The sequence below is a fragment of the Bradysia coprophila genome, unplaced genomic scaffold, assembly GCF_014529535.1.
Source record: "Bradysia coprophila strain Holo2 unplaced genomic scaffold, BU_Bcop_v1 contig_297, whole genome shotgun sequence".
Taxonomy (NCBI): domain Eukaryota; kingdom Metazoa; phylum Arthropoda; class Insecta; order Diptera; family Sciaridae; genus Bradysia; species Bradysia coprophila.
In genome coordinates this window covers 2,106,919-2,122,274 of record NW_023503555.1, presented here as the reverse complement: position 1 = coordinate 2,122,274, position 15,356 = coordinate 2,106,919, and the positions used below count along the sequence as shown (strand labels likewise).

The 15,356-nt window shown below is 37.3% G+C and overlaps 1 protein-coding gene across 2 annotated transcripts; it reads right to left on the bottom strand.

Annotated features, from left to right (window-relative positions):
- Positions 1-918: 918 nt before the first annotated feature.
- Positions 919-4,447, bottom strand: LOC119078822. Of its 2 annotated transcripts, XM_037186529.1 has the most exons (5): positions 4,059-4,447; positions 3,875-3,983; positions 3,569-3,809; positions 2,350-3,112; positions 919-2,121 (listed from the first exon to the last, which is right to left on the bottom strand). In XM_037186529.1, the coding sequence occupies exons 1-5, from the start codon at positions 4,331-4,333 to the stop codon at positions 1,029-1,031; spliced, it is 2,481 nt and encodes an 826-aa protein (XP_037042424.1). In that variant the 5' UTR covers positions 4,334-4,447; the 3' UTR covers positions 919-1,028. The 2 variants fall into 2 exon arrangements, with proteins under 2 accessions (XP_037042424.1, XP_037042422.1); XM_037186527.1 differs by having other exon boundaries at positions 919-3,112; positions 4,059-4,446.
- Between the last annotated feature and the right edge of the window lie 10,909 nt (positions 4,448-15,356).

Below are 15,356 nucleotides of genomic sequence, written 5' to 3'. Positions count from 1 at the left end.
TCTTGTATTTCCATCTACTCGCTTTACATCTCAGACTTTAAAGCGTCCAGGAACTGTGAAATTGCTTTCTATGCTGACGACACCGGTCTGATGGCTGTTGCTAAACATACCAAAACGATCATGAACAGACTACACGGAGGACTGAAATCCTGTCATAAGTACTTGAAGGAATGGAAAATTCAGCTAAACACGACTAAGACTCAAGCCATTTTGTTCCCTTTCAACAAGTCACCGAAAAGAAATTAATCTTAGTTCAGGTTTGGGTATCGTTCAGAGCATAGAGTCATACTCGAGAGGTGGCATGGTGGAGCTGTCGATTAAAGGAAACCACAAAAATACATATATGGGAAACCAGACATGTTCAAATAAAGACAGCGCCATCTTGACACTTCTCGAGTGTAGCTCTGTGGTTCAGGCCGAGATCAACCCGTTCCGAGCATTTAGTACTAGTGTTAAAATGAAAAAGCAAAGTTTTTCACGAACGTCTTCATCATCTGCAATCTTCAATGTCGACAAAAATATTTACGAGACGAGCTCTGGGTAACACAGGGTGCGTACACCTCCGGACATGTATCAGTATTCGGACACTTATGGTTTTCTCATTGATAAACTTTTCAATGAATGAAAGAACAATAGGTGTCCGACTACTGTTACAAATCCAATTTTTAAATAGGCGTCAAATGAGAATGTTAAGGCGAATCAAAAAACTTGTGGACTCGAACGCCAGATTTTTAGACTCTGACTCCAAGGGTACATGTTGGTTTTCAGTTGTCATTTTTCGGGAAAAAAATCTTGTCAGCGACGGACCGGTACCCTTTAACTCAGTGTATTATTCGTATGTTTCATGTTTCGATGAAAATCGTCACGACCACCAAGGTTAGGAACGGAACCAATTATTAAACGGAATAAAAAGCCAAATTTTCCAATTGTTTTAGCGCAAATGTATTTGAGTAACAAAATAAAAGTTTTCCATTAATTACCAGCGCAAAACTTTGAAGAATTTAGCGAAGTTTGAAGATTTCCTGCAATCATTTCACGTGTGTGATGTCACTTTTATCATCCATCAAGTTGATGATGCTGCTACTACAGCTTTCATTGTCGTCATCGACTGGAAATCGTTGTTTATTAACCCAGCCAATTGATGACTGCTGTACACCTCGTATTGTTTCTCCGTTTCCGAATTTAAGAGTCTTCAAATGACAATCATAATCAATATGAAGCGATTTTGTGTTCTCATTGTTTCGGTGAGTCTTTGCTTCACTTATGAACGTACGAATCGTAGACACAGCCATACTGACGCTGTTCAGTGTGTCGAAGCTTCCATCCAACGATGGCAAGTCAGCTTTGTTTTTTTCCGAATTATAAACAAAACTGACGCCAGTTTTGTCAATGCTTTCGATTGAGCCGAATCCATTTTGTAATGACGAGTGATCGATTTTCTTCGATTCATGGGAATTTTCTCCCTGTACATCCGATTCAGGCTTACCGTATCTATTCGATTTGAACGAATATTCGTCTAATTTCATTTCAGATTTCTCGAGTGTGTTCGATGTTCTCTCACGCTTGGCCGGTCCAGATTCAATTCCATCAGATTGGACGAATTCGCTGGAATGTTTTTTCTGCTGCAGTTTGAAGGGGCTCTCATCCGTTTTAAATCTGTTTAGACTTGTCGTTCGCTTAGGCTTGACAGGTTCCAAAAGCAGTTCTGTTCCGTCAGAAGCTGTGCCGGGGGCACCGGAAATTTTCGTCGGTTTGAACGGATTTTGTTCCGGATCCAGTTCAGTTTTAGATTCGTTCGATTTACTCGCCGCTGTTCGCTTGGTTTTAACGAATTCGAAATCGGTCTCTGCTTCACCAGATTTGCCAGAAACAGCGGACGTTTCCATGGGTTTGACAGATTCAGAATGCTGCAGTTCTGTTCCTTCACATTTGCTGGATAAAACGGATGTTTTCTTCGGCTTAAATGGATTTTCCATTTCCTTTTCAGGTTGGTCGGTTATGCTTGCAGCTTCCTTGTGCTGGACAGGTTTTAAGTGCAGTTCTATTCCACCACATTTGCCAGATGGACCTTTCTTACGCTTGAATGGATTCTCCTCCATTTTCATTTCAGACTGGTCTGATACACCCTCTGCTCCATTCGGCTTTGTTGATTCCAAAACGGATTCAATTCCGCAAGACTTGCCCAGAGCATCAGACGTTTTATTCGATTGAGGATTTTCACATACCGTTTCGGTTTTGTGGGATTCACTCGTTGCTCCACTGGACGTGTCATGTTCCTGATCACATTTGACGGATTCAGTAGAAGGCTTCTTCGGCTTAAAGGGATTCTCATTGATTTTAATTTCAGATGTGAGCGCTGTTGCCTTGGGCTTGACGGATTGTGCTTCTCCAGATTTACCTGAAGTATCAGACGTTACCTTCGGCTTGAAGGGGTTTTCTTCTTCTGTTTTGGAGTTGTTGAATTTTCTCGCGGCTCTAACGGGCTTGATAGGTTCCCAATCACATTTGACGGACACGCTAGCCTCAAGTCTCATTTCAGCTTGGTTGGATGCACTTGTTGTTCCCGTAGGCTTGGCAGGTTCTAGAAACAGTTCTATTCCATCAGAGACGCCCGAAGCACCAGATGTTTTCTTCGATTTGAAGGGATTTTCCATTTCGAATTTTGATGTGCTCGAGGTTCCATTCGACTTGGCGGCTTTTAGATCAGCTAGTTTACCAACTGATTTGTCGGTTGCTGGCTTTCTCGGTTTCAAGGAATCCAATTTAGATTTGTTTGATGTATCCTCAGGAATGACTGGTTTTGAATGCCGTTCTACTACATCATCTTTCCCTGATGCACCAGAAGTTTCCGTGGGTTTTGACGGATTTTTCTGCGCTTCCACTTTAGATTCAACATTCAATTGCAATGTTCCCTTCGGAATCGAATCAACACGCTCAGACACATCATGAGCTGTCTCCGATTTGAATGGATTCGTGATCATGTCGAAATCAAATTTCTCGGATGCAATCGATGTGCGTCTGGAGTTGATGGATCTGGACAAAGTTGTTATCATTTCGAGTGACTGATGAAATTCTTCTTTCATACGTTTCTCGCACATATAGGTGGTCATACCTACAACAGATAAATGTAGCAGAGTTATTGGCTGTGAATAGTAGACTTATGCTGGGAATTCTTGAATAATCGTTATAATCTGCCCACGAAAGGGAACTCTAATTAACGGATTTTTGCGAAGGTTAACTTGGGATGAGAAACTAGACAAGACTCCATGCTTCACTTATCTGCTTCCAAATTTCAATTTTTACGTGAACTAAGCAAGGGAGACACTGATTTGGATGTAATTATTGGAAGGCCAACACTATCTACAGGATAAAGTCACCACTAGAAGCTGCAATGTGAGCCAATTTAGTAAAATCGAAACGGGAGCAACATTTTAATTTCGGGTTAGTCAAGACGCTGTGAGCACTGATTTTGAACAAATATTTAAAGTTAGAATCCAGTGAATCTAGACCACCAGGTCCACCCCTAATAAGAACGACTCAACGGAGGAGTTATATTCTGTACAATTACCTGAAGATCCACCACAGGGAATGCCTTTGTTCAATTGCAACAATATTTCGTTGATGACAACCACTTTGTCCTTCCACGTTTCAGTCGACAGTGTACCAAATTTATGCTGATCCAGGTCAATTTCTTCGATAAAATTGATTCGTTTGGCCGAATCGATGACCGATTTGAACGTGTTGCTCATATCTTTGTCCCAGCTATGCTTAACCTGCATTTTCACGATCAACGTCTCAAAGTCCAATGTCTAAAAATCGGTTTTTCTTCGATTAAATGGTGTTTAAAAGGATGATGATGAATCCGGAGACTTACGCTTACAGCGGGCAACACGGAGACACCTCCCAATTGCACAAGATTGAAATCTTTTTTGAGATTTTCGGTCAACGGCTGAATGAACTCCGCTTCAGTTTTGCGTAATATTCTGAACAATAAGAAAAGAGAACAAAAGGCACATGAAGCGGGTAGGTTTTTTTTTGCAGCGAAAACACTAATTTACCCATTGTCGATGCACCACAAGGTAATATTATCGCCATTGACATTAGTCACGCGTCCCCGTAGCCATTTGTTGGAAATTACGTCGAAGAAGGTGATCAATTCATTTTTATCTGGATGGTAAGTTGTCAATTGACGGTCATGCAAATCGTTTCCATAGCATTGTAATGCGTAGTCAAACTTTGAATATTCGTTGTTCACACAATCGTCCACGTATTTGAAGTAGAAATGATGCGGATCGACACAGTGTGTGATGAATATCCGTTTTTCGGGAATCATTTTTCGTTTGAAAATATAGATTTACTTGTAAAATGACAGCTCTAATCAAAAGACGTACTGTCACAACCATTCGCTGTTCGCATTTATTTCGATCGTGTGACAAAAATATGGCACGGAAATTTGCGAAAGCGTCATTCGTAAAGCGTTAATAAGTTTCACACACACCGAGCGCATTCATAGGGTTGTTCGTTGTTACCGCTTAGGCTAGCCAGGAAAGTACAGGCTGAATCTTAGACTTATTCGGTTAAAACAGGTGCTTACCAAAAAAAGCGAAACACTTACAGTCAGCGACTTTGAAATAGCTAACGCAATTTGTGTCAGCTGATCACTCATACGAACAAAAGTGTTTATTTGGTTTACACGATGAAATAGTTAGGGGTCAGTCACAAGGTACTCACGCTTCTAAGGGGAGTGGAAGATTAGACAAATTCATGCGCTGCATACATTTTCAAAAGAATGTAAAAAATGCTTATAAGGGCTAAAATTTGCAATTTTTAGTGTGCGCTGATCTAAACAAAAATGTGCGCACTCTATAGGAGAATGGAGTTTAGAAACTAAGGGTAAAATCTAATACAATTCAGTACTTTTCTTCATAAAAAAACTGCTGTCACTGAATTATTTTTTCATGAACAAACTTCACTGCTGTGCTTCCATGGGAAGGAATCAATGTGAAGTTGTTACAAGCCAACCGACTAGGCGAATGAATGGTCCTTAGCACGCGCGAGGGAGGTGTAAAACCGTTTATGGACGTAAAAACCAAGGTTTTGAAAGAACAAGTTAAGACACTTCTGAGTGAGTTGAAACACAATTTTTGGCAATTTATTAGGCATGTTTTGCAAGTTTCTGAAAAAACAGATAAAACGAAGGCACACAAATTTTGAAAAAAATAGATACATTTTGATGAACACACTCATTACAAATTGTTTGAAATGTCAACTTGAAGGGAAAGAAATAGTTTTTATCAAGTTGACATTTCAAACAATATGTCCAATAAAAAGCATTTATTTGTCAACTCAGAAGTGTCTTAACCTGCTCTTTCAGAGCCTTAATTCCCTTGACTGAAAGTCAGGGTCTTACACCAGAAAATACCGAAAAATGTGGGTAACAAAAAGGCTCACTGTGATTGAAAATATATGAAATGCTATGAAAAACGTTAAATGTGGGTAACAAAAAATCGTTGAGGGCACGATAACTTGAGTAATTTTTAACCAATTTGGATGATTTTTTTTTTAAATACGTGGAATTAAAATCCCGAGGCTAAGTTCGAAGATGGGCTATGTAGGACTAAGGATCTGGAAGCTATCCGAGAAAAACGGGATTTTATACTGTTGATCATAGCCTCAATTAAAAAAGATTACTTTGATGAAATTTGATTTGGTTTGGTAGTGTGGGTAAATCATATAAGTTTGTTTTCGACGTGCATGAAACTAGTAGGAAGAATAATTTCTTCATTCGATGCCCATCTTCTAACGTGTAAACATCTCTTGCTAACAACTTGATAGCTTACTATCAAATTTAATAGTTGACTAACAACTTTATAGTTGACTATCAAATTTGATAGTTGACTATCAAATTTGATAGTTGACTAACAAATTTGATAGTTGACTAACAAATTTGATAGTTTACCAACAAATTTGATAGTTGACTAACAACTTGATAGTTGACTATCAAATTTGATAGTTGACTAAAAAATTTGATAGTTGACTATCAAATTTGATAGTTGACTAACAAATTTGATAGTTGACTAACAAATTTGATAGTTGACTATCAAATTTAATAGATGACTATCAAATTTGATAGTTGACTATCAAGTTGTTTGTCATGTATCAAGTAGGCAGTTTTTACTCCCTTTACAACCACATCTTACGCCAGCAAAATGCCTGTTATCAAATTAGCACACTTTGATTAAAAGGTGTAAGAAATTTTAATAAAAAAGTTAAATTTTTGCAGGCAATATAAAGTCGGAGCATTATAATTTGATCGATTCTACTCATTTAATTCTTTTTTAAATAGGCGCGTGCTATTGGCACTTGGGTGCGAATAGTCTATATGAAGGCTATTGGCACTTGGGTGCCAATAGTCTATAAAAAGGCTATTGGCACTTGGGTGCGAATAGTCTATATGAATGCTATTGGCACTTAGGTGCCAATAGTCTATATGAATGCTATTGGCACTTGGGTGCCAATAGTCTATACGAAGGCTGCTGGCACTGGAGTGGAATTAGCGGCGCAAAATCTTATTTCAACATGAATTACACAAATCATCTTCCAATAGCATTCGTATAAACTAATTCCACTCCAGTGCCAGCAGCCTTCGTATAGACTATTGATAATTTTGTTACTAAATGAAAAATTAAATATTTTTTAAAAGTTTACGTTCTCATTCGTAAAAGAATAATTTCCCTAGGGTCGAACGAACACCCATACGTTCTTATTCGTAAAAGGATAAATTCACTAGGGTCGAACGAACATTCAGACGTTTTTATTCGTAAAAGGATAAATTTTTGAATATTTTTGATTTTTTGTTTCATTTTGTCAAATCATCTAATGTAAGGCTCGGAACGGGTTCGGGTTGACCTGTTTTAGTTCAGGTTGACCTGAACCGGATTTATGACCCGAACCTGAAAAATTATTTCAAGTTCAACCCGAACTTGACCCGAACTTGAATTTTCGATTTCGGGTTTAACCCGAACCTGACCTGAACCCGAAATTGTTCAACCCGAATTTGACCTGAACCTGAATTTTCAATTTCGAGTTCGACCCGAACCTGAACTGAACCCGAAATTTTAAATTTAATCAGGTCGGGTTCGGGTAACCCGAAATTCTGAGCGTTTATTACACTAAAAAAAGTCAAAAATTTCGGGTTACCCGAACCCGACCTGATTAAATTTAAAATTTCGGGTTCAGTTCAGGTTCGGGTCGAACTCGAAATTGAAAATTCAGGTTCAGGTCAAATTCGGGTTGAACAATTTCGGGTTCAGGTCGGGTTCGGGTTAAACCCGAAATCGAAAATTCAAGCTCGGGTCAAGTTCGGGTTGAACCCGAAATAATTTTTCAGGTTCGGGTTAAATCAAGTTCGGGTTCCGGTCTGACCGAACCCGACCCGTTCCGAGCCTTAATCTAATGTAATATAAAGAGAAAATCACATCGAATTTGTGATCATAGGAACTTTAGTCTAAATTGTGTGTTTGTCGTGTTCTGGTTCATTAAACTTTTCTTTACATAAATCGTTATTTCACTGGAACTTATGTCCCAGATTCCTGCCTGATTCCAACAGGTTATGGGCCCAGGAGCGTTTATCAAGTCGTGTGGAAGATATTATTAACATAGCTAAGCGTAGCATTGCGGCATAGAATTTCATAGAAGCATAGCAAGGCATAGCGACATACATTCGCATAGCAAGGCAAGGCAGCATAGGAATTCATAGCACCACAGCAAGGTAGAGCAGCACATCTAAATGTCAGGATCAACTGGAGACATTATTTATTTCGGTGAATTTTGAAGATTTATGAGACGTGGCTTTGGTACAGCATTGCATAGCAACGACATAGCAAATGGCGTAGCTGAGCATAGCAATTGGCGTAGCTAAGCATAGCAAGATGCATAGTCGTTCAAAGCGTAGCATAACCAAGCACAACATCAGTCAATATATAATGAAGGATTGATTGGACACACTAACGTAAAGAACCAATTTGGTATGGTATCTTCGGAGGTCATAAATTGAGGAGGAGGATGAAAAATTAAGTTCATCAAGTCGATCTGATTGAGGAGGAGTGTTGGAGATCAACTTAGCAATCACATCGAATTTGTGATTATAGGAACTTTAGTCTAAATTGTTTGTTTGTCGTGTTCTGGTTCATTACGGTTCTGGTTCGTCACTTTTCTTTACATAAATCGTTATTTAACTGGAACTTATGTCCCAGATTCCTGCCGATTCCAACATGAAAAGAACATCTCGACGCTCCTATTAGTAAAAGGAGAAATTCTGTTAGCGTCGATCAAAACACATCTACCTTACTCTTCGTAAAATGATAAATTTCCTAGGGTCGAACGAACACCCATAAGCTCTTATTCGTAAAAGGATAATTTCTATTAGGGTAGAGCAGAACACATCTACGTTCCTCTTAGTAAAAAGATGAATTCACCAGGGTTGAACAGACCACCTCTACGTCCCTTTTCGTAGAAGCATAAATTCGGAAAGATAAATCGAACACCCATACGTTCTTATTCGTAAAAGGATAAATTCACTAGGGTCGAACCAATACCCAGACGTTCTTAATCGTAACAGGATAAATTTTATTAGGCTACAGTAGAACACCTCTAGACGGAAAATATAAGAACGCCAGGCGACAGTTTCAATGTTTTTTTGAAAATTGAAGGCATACGGAATACAGAAAACAGTTTGGTGTTGTTACATGGCGCTTCTTAACTTACTGAAGATTCGATTTCAGTTGACAAATTTCATAAAATGCCTCTCAATTTTAGAAATTGTTAATTATTTAGGCGTTTCTACGCCTCATAAAGACGAACTTCTGATTATGTCATTAACTGTCATTTAAGCAATAACAAACATAAACAACATTTTATGTTAATAGCCTTCACCCAAGTGCCAATAGTCTTCATATAGACTAATCGCACTCAAGTGCCAATAGCCTTCATATAGACTAATCGCACTCAAGTGCCAATAGCATTCATATAGACTATTGGCACCCAAGTGCCAATATTCTTCTTATACACTATTCGCACCCAAGTGCCAATAGTCACTTCGTTTTAAATAATTGTAGTTTTCGAAGAAATCATTTCGAAAACATTACAGTATAAAAGCTTAGACACGTGCATTTGAACGGATTACCGCGAGTAAACAGCTCTAATGCGCATGTGTAAGCTTTTATACTGTAATCTTTTCGAAATGATTTCTTGAAAAACTAAAATTATTTAAAAATGAATAGAATCGATCAAATTATAATGCTTCGACTTTAAGATGAATTTTTGAAGATTTTTTTTAAATACATGGAATTAAATGAATCAAAGAGAATATTGTAAAAATTTTATGAGTGTGAAGTTTGCGGCCAGAGCGAAGCGAGGGCCGTAATTCACACGAGTCGTGACATTTTATTCACGATTGAAGGTTTTTCGAATGGAAAATCGAGGGATTATTTTTCCTCGGTCTACCAATAAATTTCTCCTTTTACAAATATTTTTAATCCCTTTACCATTATAGAGTGGTACCAATTTACCGAAAATATTGGTAAACGGAGTTATTTTTAACGATGAACCAAAAACTAATTAAGTTCATTTATTACCATGTCACTGGCCCATGTGAAGGTATATTAAGTACCGGGGAACTTCCTTTTTTACGCAAAAGTGTAAGAGAAGAACATCTATCGCACTTTTTTATTTTGTGAAAAAGTCCTCGTTCCACATTCACAAAACAAGCTTCGCATCTACTCTGATGTAACAAAAAGGCAATCAAACAGAATAATAGACAGCTCAGTGGGAAGTTTACGGTCAGAGCGAAGCGAGGGTCGTAATCTACACGAGTCATATTTTATTTATGATTTGAGGTTGATTGGAAATCTTGAAAATTGAAAATTTTAAAGAAAATTGAGAGCTCAAAAAGTGGTCAAAAATCATTCCACCTTACCCTCGATGGTTTCCAAGAAAAACGAGCCATCAGAACAGTCGGAGCGTTTGCTGCGACTGAGCCCCGTACAAACCCGTATATCTATTGCGTACGTGACCCTAGTGCGTCTGTCACCCTACTTTGACCGTAAGCCTATTGCGCCGGTTAATGTAGTTAAAGTAAAATTATTATGTAATATGTACATCTTACAAATTGCGCATAGCGCAATTACGAAGCCCCGTACGACGTTCCTTTCAAATGAAACAAAAATTTCAAATCGCCCTAAAATTTTATTTTTTTGAAGGGCCTAGTATCGGCCTCAGTCCGAGGACCCAAATTTAAAATTTTTTTCAACTACATTCTATTCGGCCTTTGATTACCTTCCAAATGAAACAAAAATTACGAAAAACGGATGAAATTTGCTCGAGTTATATGTAAAATACACATAGGGCCCTAGTATCGGCCTCAGTCCGAGGACCCAAATTTAATTTTTTTTTCAACTACATTCTATTCGGCCTTTGATTACCTCCCAAATGAAACAAAAATTACGAAAAACGGATGAAATTTGCTCGAGTTGTATGTAAAATACACATAGGGCCCTAGTAGTGGCCTTAGTCCAAGGACCCAAATTTAATTTTTTTACAACAACATTCTATTCGGCCTTTGATTACCTTCCAAATGAAACAAAAATTGCGAAAAACGAATGAAATTTGCTCGAGTTATATGTAAAATACACATAGGGCCCTAGTATCGGCCTCAGTCCGAGGACCCAAATTTAATTTTTTTTTCAACTACATTCTATTCGGCCTTTGATTACCTCCCAAATGAAACAAAAATTACGAAAAACGGATGAAATTTGCTCGAGTTATATGTAAAATACACATAGGGCCCTAGTAGTGGCCTAAGTCCAAGGACCCAAATTTAATTTTTTTTCAACAACATTCTATTCGGCCTTTGATTACCTTCCAAATGAAACAAAAATTACGAAAAACGGATGAAATATACTCGAGTTATATGTGAAATACACATAGGGCCCTAGTAGCGGCCTTAGGCCAAGGACCCAAATTTAATTTTTTTTCAACAACATTCTATTCGGCATTCGATTACCTTCCAAATCAAACAAAAATTACGAAAAACGAATGAAATTTACTCGAGTTCTATGTAAAATACACATAGGGCCCTAGTAGCATTTCACTTCTAAGGCCCTAACTCACGGTCCACTCACCCGATTTAAAAAAACTTTTTTTTCCTGGATTAGTATTGACAATACCTATCATTTGCCGTGTCATTTACATTTCCATCGTTTATTTTGCCATAAATATCACCAAAAGACCTTAAATCACTTAGGTGGCCCTAAGTCACGAAGGGCCGACCCGAATATGCCCATCTTCGAACTTAGCCTCACTATTTCGACTATCTTTCAGGGAAAAAAAAAATTTTTGAAATCGGATTTGATTTACTCAAGATATCGACGTGACAGACGGACAGACGGACAGACGGACAGACGGACAGACAAAATTTTTATTGCAGATTCGTCATCTATGAACATAGGCAAACACTTTGCCCTTACCGTCTGCTTCGAATTCCATCAATTACACACGGCATCGTAATCCTATAAGCCCCTTTGTACTTCGTACGGGGCTAAAAATTGTCAAATTTTACTGTCATTTGCGTGGAGTCATTAATATAGTAAATATATTATGTATTAAATGTGACAAGTTTTCATGAATACGTCAAAAATACATTTAGAAAAGTGTCAGTCAAGGGACCTGACCCGCCCAAAAGGTGGGACCTAGTGTTTTGTTAAACACACTCATTACAGATTGTGTGAAACGTCAACTTGATTTTTTTTAAGTTTTCTTTTCGTACAATCTATAATGAGGGTGTTTAACAAAACAAATTGTCAAAATTTGTGTTTCATCCGCTTTCGTAAGTGTCTTAACCTGTTCTTATAGAACCTTGGTAAAAACACTAAAATTCACGCCGTAAGTGTGCCTCAAATTTGAGTTTTAACTTAAAATTTTTAAGTGAACGATTCGATGAAAAAGTGAACCAGCAAATACATTTCAACGCTTCCTTGTATGAAAAAGACGCTACGTTAGAAAGACTTTCCATTTTAAATTTCGACCGCACTTACTTCGTGAATTGGATCACCTATCAAATCGGTGAAACGAAATGCATCACTTATTTCAAAGCTGGCTGTAGTAGTAACCAATGAAAGTAGAAACAGCTGAGACAAACAAAATGTATAATTTTATGTGTTCGGAACAGTAGTGTAATATTTCCTAAGTTTGAATTTACAGTCATTCCGTTTTGCATTGTTGGCATTTCATACAATAGAGCATATTGTTTGATATGACAGATGTCACCTACACGGAGGCAAAATGGAATGAAAACAGACACAAAACGAAAAAAAATGGCCCGACTCTGAGGCCACCTTAAAATGCGGACTGTGCGAATAGTAACTTTATAATACTTCGGCTATTCGAACATTGTGCGAATAGTCTCTTCTTTGATGTGCGAATAGCACTCATCTTATTTTTGGACAATTCAAAGCGATGATCGATTTTCAAATATTCTCGTGAATTTTCTTCAATATTTTCAACGAGATTCTCCAATCTCCATCTTTGTAAATTCAGGAAAATTCGCAAGAATATTTTCACGAATGTAGGCGCTCATGAGTGCTTATTCTGTCAGGCATTACTAAAAGCGCGGAGGACATTACTATATGATATAAGCCTTCTTTCGAATCTTTCTAAAGTAATTTTTTTGTTATTCGCCACGTCACCCTTTAACTGCATAACTGGACTGCTGGCACATTTTCCCTAATTTTTCAGAAATTTCTTTCATTTTTCCAAATTTTATCTCAAAAATAGTTTGGTTGTCCTTTCGACAAGTTTTAAGAGTTTTTTTTTACCTAGATTTAGGATATTTCTCTATAATAGGGTCCTACCTGATCAAGTATATTAATACTCCAGCGAACTCATGAATTTCCATTGTTCCACATAAACGTAAATTATCCCACTGTGTCTCACGACACTTAAGTAATCATCAGAAGCAACTCTCCGTTCCACCTTTTTTAATGGAAAATCGACGTCAATCTAAATTTTAACGGAAAGTGGAACTGTGTTTAGCAGGTCGTACACTTTTTGGGTACGGTAAATTTTAGTGAATTAAAAATTAATTCGATCTCAGAAATAATTAATGTACGCAACAGTATTGAAAATCCAGAACAGCAAATTTCCCAGGTAGATCGAATTTTAATTGAATTACAAACATTAACAATATTGAATATTATACTTATACCTTGATGGCAATTTGGTTCATTGAAGATGTGCTCAAAAGTGTCAGAACACTTCAATGTCATACCAATCTCTCGTGCTCTTCCTCTACCCTTTCAATATTTTATTTGAAATTTTTTTTTGGTTTTATTTCTACAAACATCCAACATCGTTCTTTAACAATATGTAATGTATACCGCGTGTTCCAATATTAAACCATCAGCAGAGTACACATAAAGTGATAAAATGAATGTTCGATGATATACATTTGCGAAAGGATGTTGTCGTGAAATGTGTGTAGCACAATGTGTAGCACAGGTTATACATAAATTATAAAGACCTAGGTCGGAGTATCATTTTACGTTAAATTGCGAAACATTGGTCGCAATGTAATTTGATTTACTGTCTCTGATATTTACCTTTCGATATTATGTAGTGCTTCGTGTAGTCGATGTATAAATTTATTACCTTTAAATTAAGGAAAATATTGTGATAAAGTTGCCATAAAATTGCTTCCCATTTATTAGGTTACATAAAGGTTGAATTTTGTCAATGTTCGACGTTTCAGCAATGTCTCTAATGGGATTCTAAATTAGGTTTCGAGAAGCTTAGTAAAAAAGTTTGTAAATCAAATCGTTTACAGTGAATATGAAATATAGGACGTTGTTGGTACGCTTTTCTAAAAAATGTGTCAATCTTCACTAATATTTAGGAAATTAATTTCCGAGTTTTCCATTGAAGCCATGAGTACTATTCTAGAACTACGCCACCAGGGCTGGACTGGCTACTAAAAGGCGTTTCTGTGAAAAGTAGGAAAAGGTGCATAAAGAGAAGAAATGGCGACAAAAAGGCTCTATTGAAAGGCGACAATAAAGCAAATTCAATAAAATTATTAAAAGCGCACTTGTGATTTTCCAAGTCGCCTCATACGCTGGGCCTTGTGCTTCTGCATTTCTCGATTCTTCAGATAGAATAAGTCGTATCGTTGTAGTATGCATAATGTACAATGTCCAATAAGATAGGCAATGTGTTCAGTCATTACTAACGAACCAGACATATAACACAGAGTACATCAGATATGTGGTGCTAATTATACTAGTTATATCTCCGCCTTATGTTAGACTTAGATATTATGTACACAGAATTCATCGTATGTGACGTCATTCTTCTGTTTCCAGTACGTTGGGTTGGAGGAACCAACCCAAATCATGAAGCTAAGGTGTGTTTTCGGGTTTCACTTGTATGCTATTCAAGAACAATCTCATGCGAAATTGTCCCCATCAGGACTTGAGTCCCAGCATTCTTGGTGGAAGGCCAGAACGTTACCACTAAGGCAACCTGTCCGTTACAAGATGAGTACTCTTTTACTGGTATAGAGATGGAGATTTGAGCTTGCGACTGATATACTTCCCTCACTGGAAGTCCGAATAGAAGATTACAAATATCGTGGGATTAGTATAAACTGTTGGTATATATAGGACATTCTAAGGCTAGATCTCTCTTGGCTGCTAAGAAGTAAAATGGGCTTTTGAACAAATGTTGTGTTTTAACGTTTCACTTTAGGTTATATAGCAGAAAGGAAGTGAAATTGGAAGTGGCCCCTGCAGGCGAAAATTTTGAAATAGATAGAAGAACAATAATTTTCTACAGTCAATGTCAGTGAAATTTAGACATGATTCCTCTGATTTTCAACTAGTCCGCACATACAAACTAAACCCTGTTAAAGTGTTGATCTTCGATCGGTTTTATGAATCCGATGCAATATTCATTAAAATCCGCAACACTCTCAACTAATGCTTTCAAAAAACGCCTGGTTAACGTGGAACAAAATTGAATTTTGAATTTTCCCTAAAAGTTTTTACCGTTCTTCAGCGCAATATCGTCGGTTTTATTCAAGAACACATTTGTATTTCACGTAAAATCTGAAGAAAGTTTTGCCACAAGGTGCAACCTATGAAACGTTTTTCTTTACTTTGTTCTATTTTTCCATCTATTCGTGATAGATAAAGTAAAAGTATTCCTTTATCCTTGCTATGTTGATATTCTTGATGGATATAAAAAAGCAATAAGCCGTTAATCAATCTAATTTGTATATTCCGTGTCTTATTATCACCCTGTTC

Bases quoted from the DNA above. Each gene is read 5' to 3' on its own strand.
- LOC119078822 (XM_037186527.1), bottom strand. From the start codon at position 4,333: ATGATTCCCGAAAAACGGATATTCATCACACACTGTGTCGATCCGCAT. The intron at 3,810-3,874 runs GTAAGTCTCCGG...ACCGATTTTTAG, and splicing joins CCGTGTTGCCCGCTGTAAGC to ACATTGGACTTTGAGACGTT. The intron at 3,113-3,568 runs GTAATTGTACAG...TATCTGTTGTAG, and splicing joins TCCCTGTGGTGGATCTTCAG to GTATGACCACCTATATGTGC.